Below are 18,893 nucleotides of genomic sequence, written 5' to 3' on the forward strand. Positions count from 1 at the left end.
ATGTCAGAAAGCGTTTCGTCTGTCGACGTGTGTAGAACCACAGGCGGAAACATTTCTTGCGACCCCGTGCACGCAAGGAACTTAGTGTGTTTACACACCGGATTGGATGACGTACTCTACGTTGGTCAATGTCAGCCAACGCGTGCTAGGACAGGTTTATCGGGGAGACCAGGAAGTGGCGGTCAACGGTAGTTTAGCTAGCTGTCTGATAAACTGCGAACGGTATAACAGCACATCGTTGCAATTTATCAACGGGCTTCAAAGACCAGGAACATGTACCTAGCTAACGAAACTAGGTGGTTTTCTTAAGCTAACATGCTAGCTATCCTGCTAAATATCTTCCATGTCAGCAGTAAAAAAAAAAGCATATCGTTAGTTAAACAAACAGTGTACCTACCCTATCCTGCTATCAAATATGTATTTGGTGGGCTTTGTGTTCGTGAATGTTAGTTAGCGGCGTATGCAAGAGGAGAAACCTGTACGTGGATGACTGACATTGGCCACGGAGCTAACTTCGTTAACTAAAGTAGCTGGCTAGCAGTCGTTAGTTTGTAATCGAAATGGATTTTAAAGGGTCATTCAAGACTTCGAGGATGGTTTTGTCCCTGGTTGTTCTCCTTGTATTTTTCTCACACGGAACAGCAGCTGGTAAGTCTTAACGTCAGCTGGGTAGATGTCATAGTTGATACAATTTGACAGTCTGTAACGCTAGCAGTAGTAAGCTTGTTGACATTTTTTCGAGGCGCTATCAATACTGTGTAGGAAAGTACTTTCTTTTTCTACGAAGTGGTGTTTTTTGAACGAAAAATGTTTGGATTGTCAGCTGATGCACAATGCCTAATCAATTACATTTTCTTTGTCTTTCTACAGATGAAGAGCTACAGGGGAATCATGATCATGCTCCTGAATTGAAGGTAGCTATAAACACATTTCACTACTGCTAGGTTCAAATAGGTACCTTGATGTAACAAGCAATATATACAGTGCATTCGGTAAGTATTCACACCCCTTGACTTTATCCACATTTTTATGTTTACAGTCCTATTCTAACATTGATTAAATAGTTTTCCCCCTCTACAATCTACCCCATAATGACAATGCAAAAACAGATTTGAGCAAATGTATATACAAAAATAAGGAAATATTACATTTACATAAGTATTCTGACCTTTTTACTTAGTACTTTGTTGAAGCACCTTTGGCAGCGATTGTCTTCTTGGGTATGACACTACAAACTTGGCACACCTGTATTTGGAGTTTCTCCCATTTTTTGCTGCAGATCCTCTCAAGCTCTGTCAAGTTGGATGGGGAGTGTCTCTGCACAGCTATATTCAGGTCTCTCCAGAGATCGGGTTCATGTCCGGGCTCTGGCTGGGCCACTCAGACATTCAGAGACTTGTCCCGAAGCCTTGGTTGTGTGTTTAGGGTCATTGTCCTGTTGGAAGGTGAACCTTCGCCCCAGTCTGAGGTCCTGAGTGCTCTGGAGCAGGTTTTCATCAAGGATATCTCTGTACTTTGCTCCGTTTATCTTTTCCTGACTAGTCTCCCAGTCCCTGCTGCAGAAAAACATCCCCACTACATGATGCTGCCACAACCATGCTACACTGTAGGGATGGTGCTAGGTTTCCACCAGACGTGACACTTGGCATTCAAAGAGTTCAATCTTGGTTTCATCAGACCAGAGAACCTTGTTTCTCAAGCTGGCTGTCATGTTCCTTTTACTGAGGAGTGGATTCCGTCTGGCCACTCTACCATGAAGGTCTGATTGGTTATTTTTATTGACCTTTATTTAACTAGGCAAGTCAGTTAAGAATATATTCTTATTTACAATGACGGCCAAACCCAGACGACGCTGGGCCAATTGTACAATGCCCTATGGGACTCCCAATCTCGGCCGGATATGATGCAGCCTGGATTCGAACTAGGTACTGTAGTGGCACCTCTGAGATGCAGTGCCTTAGATGGCTGCGCCACTCGGGAGCCACTGCAGAGATGGTTGTCTTTCTGGAAGGTTCTCCCATCTCCACAGAGGAACTCTGGAGCTGTCAGAGTAACTATTGGGTTCTTGATCAAAGGCCCTTCTTAGTCCAAGGCCCTTTTCCCCTGATTGCTCAGTCTGACTGGGCGCCTAGCTCTCGGAAGAGTCTTGGTGGTTCGAAACTTCTTCCATTTAAGATATATGGAGGCCACTGTATTCTTGGGGACCTTCAATGTGGCAGACATTTTTGGGTACCCGATCTGTGCTTCGACACAATCCTGTCTCGGGGCTCTATGGACAATTCCTTCACCCTCATAGCTTGGTTTTTGCTCTGACATGCGCTGTCAACTGTGGGACCTTATATAGACAGGTGTGTGCCTTTCCAAATCATGTCCAATCAATTTAATTTATCATAGTTTGTCTCCAATCAAGTTGTAGAAACATGTCCAGGATGAGTCTCACAGCAAAGGGTCTGAATACTTATTTCAATTAAGTTTTAAAGTTTTTTTTAAAATGATAAATTTTAAAAAATTTATAAAAACCTGTTCACTTTGTCATTATGGGGTCTTGTGTGTAGATTTATGAGATTTTTTTTGTACTTTTTAAAATCCATTTTAGAGTAAGGCTGTAACGAAATGTGGAAAAAGTCAAGGGGTCTAAATACTTTCCGAATGGACATGTCATATATTGATAGACTGGATAGATTCATTACGTCGTCGCAATCTTCGTTCTCTTTAATTCTATCATCTCTTCCTTCCACAAAATCCTTCTCCCTCCTGTCTCCTGACTCTGCATCTTCAACCCTACTCTCTTTCCACCTACTTTCACTCCCAGTGTCCCCTTTCCTCCCGGCCGGCTCAACCCTCCCCATCTGCTCTTTGGCTGAGTGACTCACAGAACAGGGCTGCAGGCAGCTGAGCAAAACTTGAGGAAAACTAAACTTTCCAGACGACCTATCATCCTTCCACCCTCCTCTCTACCTTCTCTTGTGTATCCTTTGCTGAAGTCGCTTTCTATCACTCAACCCTGGGAAACTCTTCGACACCTCCGTCCTTAATCCTCCACCACCTCCCTCTCTGCAGATGACTTTGTAATAAAAATAAATAAAAAACATCCTCATTCACTCAGCCTACTAAAGCCACTGGTCCCACTCACACAGAACTACCCTACGCCTTGACCTCTTTCTCTCCTCTCTCTCCAGATGAAATTCTGCGACTTGATGTCAAGCCGCCCGACAACTGGTCCACTCAACCCCATCCCCTCTTCCCTTCTCCAGACTATCTCTGGAGACCTTTTCCCATTCCTCACTGCCCTCATCAACTCATCCCTGACCACTCTCCTCTCTGCCAAAGCTGAATCTCTCTCTGTTCTCATCCTCCTAGATCTATCCTCTGCATTCGACACTGTGAACCACCAGATCCTCCTCTCGACCCTCTCAGAGCTGGGCGTCTCAGGCTCTCCAGACACTTGGAATGCATCCTACCTGGCGGGTTGCTCCTGATCTGGTTTTAGGCCCTCCTCTTTTCTCTATACACCAAGTTACTCAGCTCTGTCACATCCTCTCATGGTCTCTCCTGTCATTGTTATGCGGATGACACTCAACTACTTTTCTCATTCCCCCTTCTGACTCCCAGGTGGCGACACGCATCTCTCAGTGCCTGGCAGATATCTCAGCTTTGATGTCAGCCCACCACCTCAAGCTTAACCTCGACAAGACTTAGCTGCTTCCTCCCGGAGAAGGCCTGCCCTCTCCAAGACCTCTCCATTACGGTCGACAACTCCACGGTGTCCCCTTCCCAGAGTACAAAGAACCTTGATGTGACCCTGGACAACACCCTATTGTTCTCTGCAAACATCAAAGCAGTGACTCACTTCTGCAGGTTCATGCTCTACAACATCCGTAGAGTACAACCTTGCCTCACACAGGAAGCGGCGCAGATCCTATTCCAGGCATTCGTCATATCCCGTCTGGATTACTGCAAGTCTCTGTTGGCTGGGCTTCCCACTTGTTCCTTCAAATCCATTTAACTTATCCAGAACGTTGCAGCCTATCTGGTGTCAACCTTCCTAAATTCTCTCATGTCACCCCTCATGTTGCTCCTCCGTGCACTCCACTGGCTTCCAGTCAAAGCTCACATCATTACATCTGTGGTGCTTGCCTACTGAGCAACAATGAGAACCGCTACCTTCAGGCTATGCGCAAACCCTACATCCCAATTAGCCAACTCTGGTCTCTTGGCAGTCCAACTCCTACGGGAGGTCAGCTCCCGCTACGCCCAGTCAAAGGTGTTAATCCTTTTGAATTCAATCTCTTTTTGACATCATGCCTTTAGTTTTAAACAAAACTTGTTTTGCTCATAGAGGAAGAGGCCGGAATGATTTAACCTTTAACGTCTATCTAAAAACGCGAACTTCATATTTGCGTATGTTGTAGCCTAGATCCTATTTTGTCATCAAAGTTTTTTGGGTTGAGACAACATGCTCTTGAATACAGGGTGGGTGTCATTTCAATCATAGCAACAGAATGGACCTATCCCTTTAGACCACTGCGGTCTATCAGGTACAGGTAATTACTACCACAAAGATGGCCAACGGTCCACCCACCGTTGAATGTCGGCTCAAATTGTCATGTCTATTCAATTATCTATATTTCTATGATTTAAATAGGTTTTCTATGGAGGATTGACAGTATAATTTAAAACAACAGATATTCCCATTCGTCAAACATTCTCTGATATCTGGACCTCCAACCATCTTTATGGTACCATTTGGAAGTAGACATTTCAATTCTCTTCTCATTTTAGTACATTTATCAGTCAAAACATGGCATCCTGTATTCAAGGTCAGTCTCAACTGATGGTGGGTACAACACGAAAACCTCAGATGATGTAAGCTGCAACATCTGTGAATGAAAATAATTTGAGTTGATGGTTAAAACGACAATTTGTATAAAAATAAAAAAATTATTTGACAACCCTGTTTATAATCTTTTAAATTATATCAATCTTAACCATTTATGGTTTCCAGTGATGAAGACATTGATGTCTCATGGTATGGTTGTTTAGCAAAGAACTGACCAAAGCAGATTTGTGTAGCGTTGGTGTTACACTCACCCACTAACCATCAAGCTAATGACAGTAGAATAAGTTATATTTCATCATGTAACATGACGTGACTTAGAATGCCTTTGTTTCCCCTCCACCATCTCATATTGGTTGTTTCCCCCCTCTAGTCTTACCATGACCCCAACTCTGAGGAGGAAGAGGACCCAGTAGGTTCCAGGATTGTAGCAGGAATGGTGACTTCCGCCAGGGAGGCCCCGCAGCGTGAGGGGGAGAGAAGACCTGATGGTGGGGTCCAGGAGGGTGGGGAAGAGAGGAGGACTTGCCCACCCAACCTCCTCCCATTGAGGAAAGGCCCAAAGAGAGTAAGGACAGCCAGGACAAACTAATTTTCACGATTTCACTAATATCATCAAAATCAATAAATCATAGCATGTTTTGGGGCTCATTCAGTCGATTCAGCAAAAAAAACTAACTTCCTCTCACTGTCAATTGCATTTATTTTCAGCAAACTTATTTGTATGAACATAGCAAGATTCAACAACTGAGACATAAACTGAACAAGTTCAACAGACATGTGACTAACAGAAATGGAATAATGTGTCCCTGAACAAAGGGGGGGGTCAAAAGGTAACAGTCAGTATCTGGTGTGGCCAACAGCTGCATTAAGTACTGCAGTGCATCTCCTCCTCATGGACTGCATAAGATATGCCAGTTCTTGCTGTGAGATGTTACCCCACTCTTCCACCAAGGCACCTGCAAGTTCCCGGACATTCCTGGGGGGAATGGCCCTAGCCCTCACCCTCTGATCCAACAGGTCCCAGACATGCTCAATGGGATTGAGATCCAGGCTCTTCACTGGCCATGGCAGAACACTGACATTCCTGTCTTGCAGGAAATCACCCACAGAACGAGCAGTATGGGTGGTGGCATTGTCATGCTGGAGGGTCATGTCAGGAGGAGCCAGCAGGAAGGGTACCACATGAGGGAGGAGGATGTCTTCCCTGTAACGCACAGCGTTGAGATTGCCTGCAATGACAACAAGCTCAGTCCGATGATGCTGTGACACACCACCCCAGACCATGACGGACCCTCCACCTCCAAATCAATCCCGCTCCAGAGTACAGGCCTCGGTGTAATGCTCATGACGATAAACGCGAATCCGACCATCACCCCTGGTGAGACAAAACCGCGACTCGTCAGTGAAGAGCACTTTTTGCCAGTCCTGTCTGGTCCAGCGATGGTGGGTTTGTGCTGTTTCTGTCCTGCAGGTGTGATGTTCGGATGTACCGATCCTGTGCAGGTGTTGTTACACGTGGTCTGCCACTGCGAGGACGATCAGCTGTCCGTCCTGTCTCCCGGTTGTGCTGTCTTCGGCATCTCACAGTACAGACATTGCAATTTATTGCACTGGCCACATCTGCAGTCCTCATGCCAACTTGCAGCATGCCTAAGGCATGTTCACGCAGAGGGACCCTGGGCGTCTTTCTTTTTGTGTTTTTCCAGAGTCAGTGGAAAGGCCTCTTTAGTGTCCTAAGTTTTCATAACTGTGACCTTAATTGCCTACCGTCTGTAAGCTGTTAGTCTTATCGACCGTCCACAGGTGCATGTTCATTAATTGTTTATGGTTCATTGAACAAGCATGGGAAACAGTGTTTAAACCCTTTACAATGAATGAAGATCTGTGAAGCTATTTGGATTTTTACGAATGATCTTTGAAAGACCGGTTCTGAAAAGGGGACATTTCTTCTTTTTTTTCTGAGTGGTTGCATAACCTATTAAGAAAGGAAAAGGGTTAGGTCGTCCACCCACTGTGCTCAGAATGACAGAAATCACATTTAGATTATGGTAAGGGTTCTTATGTCATGTAATAAAGCAGCCAATAAAACGTAATTTCCAAACATTTGCCAAAATGCAATTCGCAGGAAAATGCCATTCTAAACAGCACACCTGATATCAGTCCCATATGTGACAGGTATCTCTGTTAGAAACGTAGAGATCTAAAGATACAACAACTAGCATGGGTTGCTAATATTACTAGGCTTGTGCCTTTGGCTTCTGGACAACAAAAGAAAGTTGATATGAAAACCAATAAAACAACAGAGAAATGGCACCAGCGGTGGGTCCAATAGGGAAGTAAATGGAAATACATTTGCCAAAATGATTCAGAAATAATACAAATCATAAATTCTTCACCAGAGAGCATGACTTAGCCACAGAGGAATGGAAGATCATTAGCTTCTTTAAAATAAATAGCTGTGGATTGTTTCAAATCACAAGCTCGTTTGGGAAGCCCGCAGTTTGGTCAGCATGTGTGGCAATAGTCTTTGCTGATTATTGAGTTACTGCTCTCAGTGAAAAGCATCTAAAATATGTGTAAAGATAATGTTACTATAGTTTAAAATGTTGAAGAAGGGAAGAGGTGAGTCGAAGATATAGGCAAGTCTCTCCAGAATGGCTCAGCTGTCTCCCGCCAGTTCTTGCTCATTGTTTCATCGTGTGAATGTTTTGCCCTTTGATTTTGTTTCTTTAATCAATACCGTTAATCCCCATCATTTGGTTACATTAATTTCTGATAATGCAGTTATTAGTCATGTACCTTTGTCATTCTCGGAGTGGAAACATTATTTGCAGATTTCGCAACCTGCTACGCTTGTGAGAAACAAGTTTTGGTTTATTTCATAACCATCATTTGAGATTTGTCCATTTTTTTCATTATTTTGTTGGAAGTGTTCCATGTGAGCAATGAGCATGTCTGGTTTCTCTGTCCTGATAACGTTGAGGGAGCGCACGCATCGGAGTACCTGTCCTGCTCTGCGAACTGTAGCAAAGTGTTTTTTTAACATCCATTACAAATGCTAATATATTATAACTATAGTTCCTCACAGTAAGCTATTTGAAAATAAAAAAATCCTCGATAATCACCAAGTTTGAAAGAGCAAGGGAAGTTATCGGCCTACTGCTGCTTTGGACTATAGGCAATGAGTTCCATGTGCTCATTACTTTAGTCGCCAACGGTTCACGATGTATCAATGTGTCCATATGGCAGAGGCTGGTGATCTCTCATTAGTTGACTTTTAACTTTTAGATTTTTATCATTTTAATTCAGATTTTTATGATTAACTGCATGACAATGATTTTGAGAAACAAAAACGTTATTATTGAAATGAAACTGTTCCACGAAAATGCACATATGAAAATAGTAACTGGCATGCAGAATGGTAGAAATGGTAGAATAAAATGTACAGTGGGGCAAAAAAGTATTGTCAGCCACCAATTGTGCAAGTTCTCCCACTTAAAAAGATGAGAGGCCTGTAATTTTAATCATAGGTACACTTCAACTATGACAGGCAAAATGAGAGAATTTTTTTCCAGAAAATCACATTGTAGGATTTTTAATAAATTTATTTGCAAATTATGGTGGAAAATAAGTTTTAGGTCACCTACAAACAAGCAAGATTTCTGGCTCTCACAGACCTGTAACTTCTTCTTTGGAGAGGCCCGTCTGTCCTCCACTCGTTACTTGTATTAATGGCACCTGTTTGAACTTATCAGTATAAAAGACACCTGTCCATAACCTCAAACAGTCACACTCCAAACTCCACTATGGCCAAGACCAAAGAGCTGTCAAAGGACACCAGAAACAAAATTGTAGACCTGCACCAGGCTGGGAAGACTGAATCTGCAATAGTTAAGCAGCTTGGTTTGAAGAAATCAACTGTGGGAGCAATTATTAGGAAATGGAAGACATACAAGACCACTGATAATCTCCCTCGATCTGGGGCTCCACGCAAGATCTCACCCCGTGGGGTCAAAATGATCACAAGAACGGTGAGCAAAAATCCCAGAACCACACGGGGGGACCTAGTGAATGACCTGCAGAGAGCTGGGACCAAAGTAACAAAGCCTACCATCAGTAACACACTACGCCGCCAGGGACTCAAATCCTGCAGTGCGAGATGTGTTCCCCTGCTTAAGCCAGTACATGTCCAGGCCCGTCTAAAGTTTGCTAGAGAGCATTTGGATGATCCAGAAGAAGATTGGGAAAATGACATATGGTCAGATGAAACCAAAATAGAACTTTTTGGTAAAACTCAACTTGTCGTGTTTGGAGGACAAAGAATGCTGAGTTGCATCCAAAGAACACCATACCTACTGTGAAGCATGGGGGTGGAAACATCATGCTTTGGGGCTGTTTTTCTGCAAAGGGACCAGGACGACTGATCCGTGTAAAGGAAAGAATGAATGGGGCTGTGTATCGTGAGATTTTGAGTGAAAACCTCCTTCCATCAGCAAGGGCATTGAAGATGAAACGTGGCTGGGTCTTTCAGCATGACAATGATCCCAAACACACCGTCCGGGCAACGAAGGAGTGGTTTCGTAAGAAGCATTTCAAGGTCCTGGAGTGGCCTAGCCAGTCTCCAGATCGCAACCCCATAGAAAATCTTTGGAGGGAATTGAAAGTCCGTGTTGCCCAGCAACAGCCCCAAAACATCACTGCTCTAGAGGAGATCTGCATGGAGGAATGGGCCAAAATACCAGCAACAGTGTGTGAAAACCTTGTGAAGACTTACAGAAAACGTTTGACCTCTGTCATTGCCAACAAAGGGTATATAACAAAGTATTGAGATACACTTTTGTTATTGACCAAATACTTATTTTCCACCATAATTTGCAAATAAATTCATAAAAAATCCTACAATGTGATTTTCTGGATTTTTTTTCTTCTCATTTTGTCTGTCATAGTTGAAGTGTACCTATGGTGAAAATTACAGGCCTCATCTTTTTAAGTGGGAGAACTTGCACAATTGGTGGCTGACTAAATACTTTTTTGCCCCACTGTAAGCTTGCCTATAGGCTACTTTGAACCAAGGTAAGACATGCCTGAGGAGCTGCAGGAGAAATCCTGCTCAAAATAGGCTCTGTATGCTGTGCGCATGTGATAGTTGTGTTCGTTAAGTAAGCTGCATGATGACTAATGAAAATACACACAGGCCAATTTAATTTCACTCAATTACGCAAATTTACCTGTAAACCAATAAGCATGATGGTCAAATGTATTTCCATTGACTGGTATTTAAAAAATGTATCCTGGTCATTTTAGCCAGCAAAAGTTTGATCAGTGTTTCATTTATTTTTTATCGACCAAAAAGTTGGTAATTTCCATCTATCGGAAACTCTAGGGTAGACTTAACAGTGAAAGGTTTACTTACTGGCCCTTCCCAACAGTCTAGAGGAGAAAACAACTGAAGTTATTGAAAGATAATAACACAAGGAATAAATAAACGATGACTAACGATAACTTGGTTACATACACGGGGTACCAGTACTGAGTCGACGTGCAGGGGTACGAGGTAGAAGCTGTTCAGGGTCCTGCTGGTTCCAGACTTTCTGAATCGATACCTCTTGCCGTGCGGTAGCAGAGAGAATAGTCTTGACTTCGGTAGGGCCTTCCATTGACACCGCCTGGTATAGAAGTCCTGGATTGCAGGGAGCTCGGCTCCAGTGATGTACTGGGCTATACGTACAACCCCCTGTATCGCCTTGTGGTCGGATGCCATGCAGTTGCTATACCAAGCGGTGATGCAGCCAGTCAAGATGCTCTCAATGGTGCAGCTGTGTGTGGGGACCATGATCATTCCTTTGTGATATAGACATCGAGGAATTTGAAGCTCTCGACCCACTCCACTCCATCGATGTGGATGGGGGCATGCTCGGCCCTCCATTTCCTGTAGTCCACAAGCAGCTCCTTTGTCTTGCTGACATTGAAGGAGAGGTTGTTGTCCTGGCTCCACACTGCCATAGTCACTGACCACCTCCCTATAGGTTGTCTCGTTGTCGGTGATCAGGCCAAACATCAGTGTGTCGTCAGCAAACATATTGATGTTGTTGGAGTCGTGCGCGGCTATGCAGTTGTGGGTGAACAAAGTACAGGAGGGGACCCCCCTGTGTTGAGGGTCAGTGTGGTGGATGTGTTGTTACCTACCCTCACCATCTGATGGCAGCCCATCAGGAAGTGCAGGATCCAGTTGCAGAGGGAGGTATTCAGTCCTAGGGTCCTGAACTTAGTGATGAGCTTTGTGGGCACTATGGTGTTGAACGCTGAGCTGTAGTCAATGAACAGCATTCTCACGTAGGTGTTCCTCTTGTCCAGGTGGGAAAGGGCAGTGCAATAGAAATTGCGTCATCTGTTGGTGGTAGGCAAATTGTAATGTGTCTGGGATGGTGGTGTTGCAAGGCATTTCATGGCTACAGATGTGAGTGCTGCAGGGCAATAGACAGGTTCTTTGGCACAGGGACTATGGTGGTCTGCTTGAAATTTAATACAGTCTGGGTCAAGGTGAGGTTGAACATTTCAGTCAAGGCACTTACCAGCTGGTCAGCGCATGCTCAGAGTACATATCCTGGTAATATGTCTGGCCTTGTGAATGCCTACCTGTTCTAAGGTCTTACTCACATTGACTACGGAGATGCTGTCATGCATGGTTCAGTGTTGCTTGCCTCAAAGCGACCATAGGAATCTAGCTAATCTGGTAGGCTTTCGTCATTGGGCAGCTCGCGGCTGGGTTTCCCTTTGTAATCCATTATAGTTTGCAAGCCCTGCCACATCTAACAAGTGTTAGACCCGGCGTAGTAGGATTCAATCTTAGTTTGCGGCTGGCGACCTAATTTCAATACGGCCCGCGGAATCATGCTCCGATCACATCAAGAATTTGCGATAGTAAAGTTTTGAAAAACGTATTTGTTATTCAAATTAAAAGCCCAAAGAATACTCGCCATTGTGTAATGATTTAACTCCCACCGCTTGTGACATTTATTTTGAAGGCACTTATAAATAACTGCACGAGAACAGACAGTGACTGACAGGCTGAGACACACGTCACAGTTACAAAAACTAGCTAGCTAGAAATTGTGCAAAAATGAATTTTTCAAAGAAAAGGAAAGTAGACAATGAATGTAGGGTGTTCCAGCAAGAGTGGACATCGAAATATGTCTTTATTGAGGTATCAGGGAAAGCTGTGTGCAAACAGAGCATCGCTGTCTTGAAAGAGTACAACTTGTCCCGACACTTCCAGGCAAATCATGCAGAGACATATAGGAATGTCTTCTGAGCAGAGGGCAAGTGCATCGAAAGTGTTGCTTGCTCAGTTGCAAAAGCAGCAAGGACTTTTCACAAAACTGCTTTCAGCAAACAACGGAATTGCGAAAGCTAGCTATGTACTGTCCCACAATAATGCTAAACATAGCAAGGGCGAAGTAATTAAATAATATTTAATTGACTGCAGCAATACTTTGCCCCGACAAGAAAGAGTTGTTTGAAAATGGTTCCTTGTCAAGATGAACAGTGGCACGGCGTGTTGAGGATATCGCAGAGAATATGAACAGCAGTCGAAAGACAAGGTAAAGGAGTCATAACCCCAGACTTTGAAATTACAGAGGAGCTTGCTTCTGTGCAGTCAATGAAGAGCACAACCACAGGGAAATATTTATTGGAGGAGGTTAGTAAGTGTGAGTGAGTTTTGAAAAGTTATCCAGTGTGACCACTGATCGGTGCCCAAACTTGACAGAAAAAAATGTTAGCCTTTTTAAAAGGATACGAGATCAAGTAGCTGAGCTGAACCCACATCATAATTATTTTCCTGCATTGCATTATTCATCAGGAGGTGCTCTGTAAATGAGCCATGTTCTGGATACTAAAGTTCACTAAAGTGATAAACTTAAGAGCATAAGAGCAGAATCTTAAAACCACAGGCAGTTTTTCTCACTGTTGGAAGAGACAGAGTCGGGTCATGCAGATCTCCCCTATCACACAAACGTGAGATGGCTGAGTTTGGGGAAGGTTCTTTAAAGGGCGTGGGACCTGAAGTCGGAGATTGCTGAGTTTTTATAAAATGAAAGGAAAATATGTGGATTTCCCTCAACTGCAAGATAAAGAATGGTTGGCTGATTTTGCCTTCACCATGGACATCATAGCCTTCATTAATTAACTGAATTCCAAACTACAAGGGAAGGGCCTTTTTGCACATCAGATGTACAGTCTTGTCAAAGCCTTCAAGGGAAAATTACTCCTCCTGACCTTCCAAGTAGAAGCCAACAATCTCACCCACCTTCCGGCACTACTGGCCTGTTCCCTATCAGATGACCAGCGGGAGAAGTATACATCTCTGCTGCGTGCTTTGAACCTTGAGTTTTCTTGTCGTTTTCAGTATTTCAAAGCGTTGAAATGCTGTTGGTTTCCTCTCCTTTCACCTTCAATGTGGATAATGCTCCCACTGACCTACAAATTGAGCTTATTGATCTTCAGTCTGATGCAGTGATTGGAGAACTATTCAAAACAATGTCACTGACAAGGTTCTATGCATCTCTCGATGAACAAAACTTTCCAAAGATTAGGAGTCATGCTCAGAAGATGTTTGTACTGTTTGGGTCAACCTATATATGTGAACAGACATTTTCAGTGATGAAATATAACAAGTCAAGGCACAGATAATCTCTTACTGACTCTCACCTCTCAGCAATCCTGCACTTAGTGACGTCAAACTATACCTGGCTTTAATGCGCAAGTCTATGCCCATCAGAGAATTCCCTGTTGAATGTTGAGCTCTTTGTGTTTTTGTGAAACCTGTACATTTCCCTCCGTGTAGTTGATTGCATGTTTAATAATGACCATACCTACCAAAAAGAGAACATGGATGTGGTTTATTTCTGTGTATGTTAAAGTAAAATAAGTAGTATATCTGGATGTGATTTTCAGTAGATGTATCTGTCAACATAGTCATACACACCTATAATACACTGCTCAAAAAAGTAAAGGGAACACTAAAATAACACATCCTAGATCTGAATGAATGAAATATTCTTATTAAATACTTTTTTCTTTACATAGTTGAATGTGCTGACAACAAAATCACACAAAAATTATCAATGGAAATCAAATTTATCAACCCATGGAGGTCTGGATTTGGAGTCACACTCAAAATTAAAGTGGAAAACCACTACAGGCTGATCCAACTTTGACGTAATGTCCTTAAAACAAGTCAAAATGAGGCTCAGTAGTGTGTGTGGCCTCCACGTGCCTGTATGACCTCCCTACAACGACTGGGCATGCTCCTGATGAGGTGGCGGATGATCTCCTGAGGGATCTCCTCCCAGACCTGGACTAAAGCATCCGCCAACTCCTGGACAGTCTGTGGTGTAGCGTTGGTGGATGGAGCGAGACATGATGTCCGAGATGTGATCAATTGGATTCAGGTCTGGGGAACGGGCGGGCCAGTCCATAGCATCAATGCCTTCCTCTTGCAGGAACTGCTGACACACTCCAGCCACATGAGGTCTAGCATTGTCTTGCATTAGGAGGAACCCAGGGCCAACCGCACCAGCATATGGTCTCACAAGGGGTCTGAGGATCTCATCTCGGTACCTAATGGCAGTCAGGCTACCTCTGGCGAGCACATGGAGGGCTGTGCGGCCCCCCAGAGAAATGCCACCCCACACCATGACTGACCCACCGCCAAACCGGTCATGCTGGAGGATGTTGCAGGCAGCAGAACGTTCTCCACGGCGTCTCCAGACTGTCACGTCTGTCACATGTGCTCAGTGTGAACCTGCTTTCATCTGTGAAGAGCACAGGGCGCCAGTGGCGAATTTCACAATCTTGGTGTTCTCTGGCAAATGCCAAACATCCTGCACGGTGTTGGGCTTGTAAGCACAACCCCCACCTGTGGACGTCGGGCCCTCATACCACCCTCATGGAGTCTGTTTCTTACCGTTTGAGCAGACACATGCACATTTGTGGCCTGCTGGAGGTCATTTTGCAGGGCTCTGGCAGTGTTCCTCCTGCTCCTCCTTGCACAAAGGCGGAGGTAGCGGTCCTGCTGCTGGGTTGTTGCCCTCCTACGGCCTCCTCCACGTCTCCTGATGTACTGGCCTGTCTCCTGGTAGCGCCTCCATGCTTTGGACACTACGCTGACAGACACAGCAAACCTTCTTGCCACAGCTCGCATTGATGTTCCATCCTGGATGAGCTACACTACCTGAGCCACTTGTGTGGGTTGTAGACTCCGTCTCATGCTACCACTAGAGTGTAAGCACTGCCAGCATTCAAAAGTGACTAAAACATCAGCCAGGAAGTATAGGAACTGAGAAGTGGTCTGTGGTTATCACCTGCAGAACCTCTCCTTTATTTGGGGTGTCTTGCTAAATACCTATAATTTCCACCTGTTGTCTATTCCATTTGCACAACAGCATGTGAAATTTATTGTCAATCAGTGTTGCTTCCTAAGTGGACAGTTTGATTTCAAAGAAGTGTGATTGACTTGGAGTTACATTGTGTTGTCTAAGTGTTCCCTTTATTTTTTTGAGCAGTGTATGATTCTGGCTCACAATGGCAAAATAAATTCTAATATGGCCCTCCATGGAAAATATTTGCCCAGGCCTGCTCTAACCACTGACGTCAATGCGAATGCAATCTAAAATCACATCAAACACTTATCAACAAAAAAGTATTATCAAAACAGTATATTGCTTTTAAAACACACCTCACTGTGCTGATCAATTTGAAGAAAAGTTCAACGGGTTGAAATGAAAATGTTCTCCTTTTCTCCTCTTCGGTTGAGTTTACTATACTATTTTATATATACAGCTGCAGACTGAATGTTTATTCTTAATCTTCACTTGTCGAGAGTTCCTAACCATTTGTGACATATTCCGCTCGCGCTGATCCGGCTTACACCGTAGTCTGCTTGGTCTAATGTTTAATCCACTCTGGCAAAAGTAGGCTTTCCATGACGCCAATATAATGTCTGTGCTCACGTGGGTGTGGTCACTGACTGGGTATAACTTTTTTTATATGAAAAAACATTCTCTCATTAAGGCGGCTAAAATCACATTTAATCATATGTTCCACAACATTTAGATGTAAATCTGACATATATATATATATGAGCTTTCACATTATATATATATATATATATATATATATATACTGTGAAAGCTCTTAAAGTGACACATGTTTCCATTATAACGTCTTTAATGATCACCAAACAATAAACGTTGGACATGATTATTCTTTAAATACCCACAAACCATTTCAAATGTTTGGATTACAGAAATATTGTTTCTTTATCCAATCTTGGATGTTACAGTACTACAAAATCAGTTGTAACAAAGGGATTTTTCACTTCCATTTCTGCAGAGTGGGAGAGAGAGTTCCTGCAAGGTATTTAGGACCGTCATAAAACGGCCAACTTCAATGCTCTCTCTGATCCACACCCAGGAGGGAAGATCAGGACACACCCCTACCATGTCGCAACACAACTGATTGGCTCAAATGCATTCAGAAGGAAAGAAATTCCACAAATTAACTTTTAGCAATGCACACCTGTTATTTGAAATGCATTCCAGGTGACTACCTCATGAAGCTGGTTGAGAGAATGCCAAGAGTGTGCAAAGCTGTCAAGGCACAGGGTGGCTACTTTGAAGAATCTCAAATATAAAATCAAATATATTTTGATTTGTTTAACACTTTTGGTAACTACATGATTCCATATGTGTGATTTCATAGTTTTGATGTCTTCACTATTATTATTCAATCTAGAAAATAGGAAAAATAAAGAAACCCTGGAATGCAATGCACTGAAAGTTTCACCCAGTAGATTTCAACTACCCCTAAATTCACTCCTCCAGAACTGGGACTTAGTCACTCTAAACATGTTTCTGTTTAGTAAACTATCTTTGCTGAAAACATTGAGGAACATTTGAGAAATAAGTGCAACCTAACCTTTGCGGACACCTAAGCCCTATTCTATGAATTGGGTTTGAGGAGTTGGCGAGAGAACTTTAGTCAACTCTGAGTTCAACTTGGGATAACAGGGACCATGAAAGTGGCTCACCTTTTAGACAGGTACATTTTAATGGTAACGATTCCTTCAGAACTAACCTGCTCTGGGGCAGTCTAACTCAGGGCAACTCCATGTATCCTAAATGAAGTGTCCGAGTCACGAATTGAAGACCATTGAAATCAAATAAACCCCCTCTCAAATACATTGTCATCATCCCCTTCATTTGAGGAAGACCACTGATAGTAATTATTGTTGTAATTTTTGGGGGGTCTGAAAAAATAAATAAATCATGTTTCAATACTTATCATGTTACACATTTAGTAATGACAGCATTAGCTTTTTCATGCGATTTGTATTTAAAAATGTGCGAAAAGCAAACTGATAGCTGCAACAGACCCTAGACATAGACTGAGTGTACAAAACATTGGGAACCTGCTCTTTCCATGACATCAACTGACCAGGTGAAAGCTATGATCCTTTATTGATGTCACTTCTCGTCAGTCAGTGTTAATGAAGGGGAGGAGATAAATTAAAGAATAATTATTAAGCCTTGAGACATGGATTGTGTGTGTGCCATTCAGAGTTCGAATGGGCAAGAAAAAAAATATTTAACTTCTCTGGGATAGGTGGGACATTAGCGTCCCACCTGGCCAAAATCCAGTGAAAATGCAGAGCGCCAAATTCAAATAAATTACTATTTAAAATGTAACTTTCATGAAATCACACATGCAATACACCAAATTAAAGCTACACTTGTTATGAATCCAGCCAACGTGTCAGATTTCAAAAAGGCTTTACGGCGAAAGCAAACTATCCGAGGGTAGCACCCCAGCAAACAAACACAGACAATCATATTTCAACCCTCCAGGCCCGACAAAACGCAGAAATAAAGATATAATTCATGCCTTAACTTTGAGCTTCTTCTGTTGGCACTCCAATATGTCACATAAACATCACAAATGGTCCTTTTGTTCAATTAATTCTGTCGATATATATCCAAAATGTCAATTTATTTGGCGCGTTTGATCCAGAAAAACACCGGTTCCAACTCGCCCAATATGACTACAACATTTCTCATAAGTTACCTGTAAGCTTTGTCCAAACATTTCAAACTACTTTCCTAATACAACTTTAGGTATTTTTTAACGTAAATAATCGATAAAATTTAAGACGGGATATACTGTGTTCAATACCGGAGGAAAACAATGTGTAGCGTGCTTTTCAGGTCACGCGCCTCCATCAAAGAGTACACTTCCCTCTACCCTCGTTCTGAACAGTGCTACTACTTCATTTCTCAAAGGAAAAACCTCAACCAATTTCTAAAGACTGTTGACATCCAGTGGAAGTGATAGGGACTGCAAGAAGGTCCCTTAGAAATCTGGATTCCCAATGAAAACCCATTGGAAAAAGTGTGACCTCCAAAAAAAAAAAAATTTGTCCTCTGGGTTTCGCCTGCTAAATAAGCTCTGTTATATTCACAGACATGATTCAAAGAGTTCTACAAACTTCAGAGTGTTTTCTATCCAAATCTACTAATAATATGCATAAGTTTTAAGTGCCTTTGAACGGAGTATGGTAGTAGGTGCCAGGCGCACCAGTTTGAGTGTGTCAAGGAACCTACCAGGTACAACCTTAAATCCGTAACCATGGGCACCCTCTTAGATATCATCCTGACCAACTTGCCCTCTAAATACACCTCTGCTTTCTTCAACCAGGATCTCAGCGATCACTGCCGCATTGCCTGCGTGCATAATGGGTCAAACACTCCCTAAAACACTTCTGCGAGCAGGCCTTTCTGATGGACCTGGATCGAGTATCCCGGAAGGATGTTGACCTTATCCCGTCAGTAGAGGATCTCTGGTTGCTCTACAAACGTGCTTTCCTTTCCATCTTAAATAAGTATGCTCCATTCAAAAAATTTTGAACTAAGAACAGATATAGCCCTTGGTTCACCCCAGACTTGACTGCCCTTGACCAGCACAAAAACATCCTGTGGCGTTCTGCATCGAATAG

At 43.0% G+C, this 18,893-nt stretch overlaps 1 protein-coding gene across 1 annotated transcript in view; it reads left to right on the plus strand.

Moving 5' to 3' along the window:
- The first annotated feature begins 56 nt into the window (after window positions 1–56).
- Window positions 57–18,893, plus strand: part of LOC115139579 (protein sel-1 homolog 1-like) — a 60,671-nt gene continuing 41,834 nt past the window's right edge. The window contains 4 exon segments of the mRNA XM_029677127.2: window positions 57–648; window positions 871–914; window positions 5,211–5,352; window positions 5,355–5,405. Of these exon segments, the coding sequence (XP_029532987.2) occupies window positions 561–648; window positions 871–914; window positions 5,211–5,352; window positions 5,355–5,405 (325 nt within the window). The 5' untranslated portion in view covers window positions 57–560.

This window comes from Oncorhynchus nerka, linkage group LG13 (genome assembly GCF_034236695.1).
Source record: "Oncorhynchus nerka isolate Pitt River linkage group LG13, Oner_Uvic_2.0, whole genome shotgun sequence".
In the NCBI taxonomy this organism is placed as follows: domain Eukaryota; kingdom Metazoa; phylum Chordata; class Actinopteri; order Salmoniformes; family Salmonidae; genus Oncorhynchus; species Oncorhynchus nerka.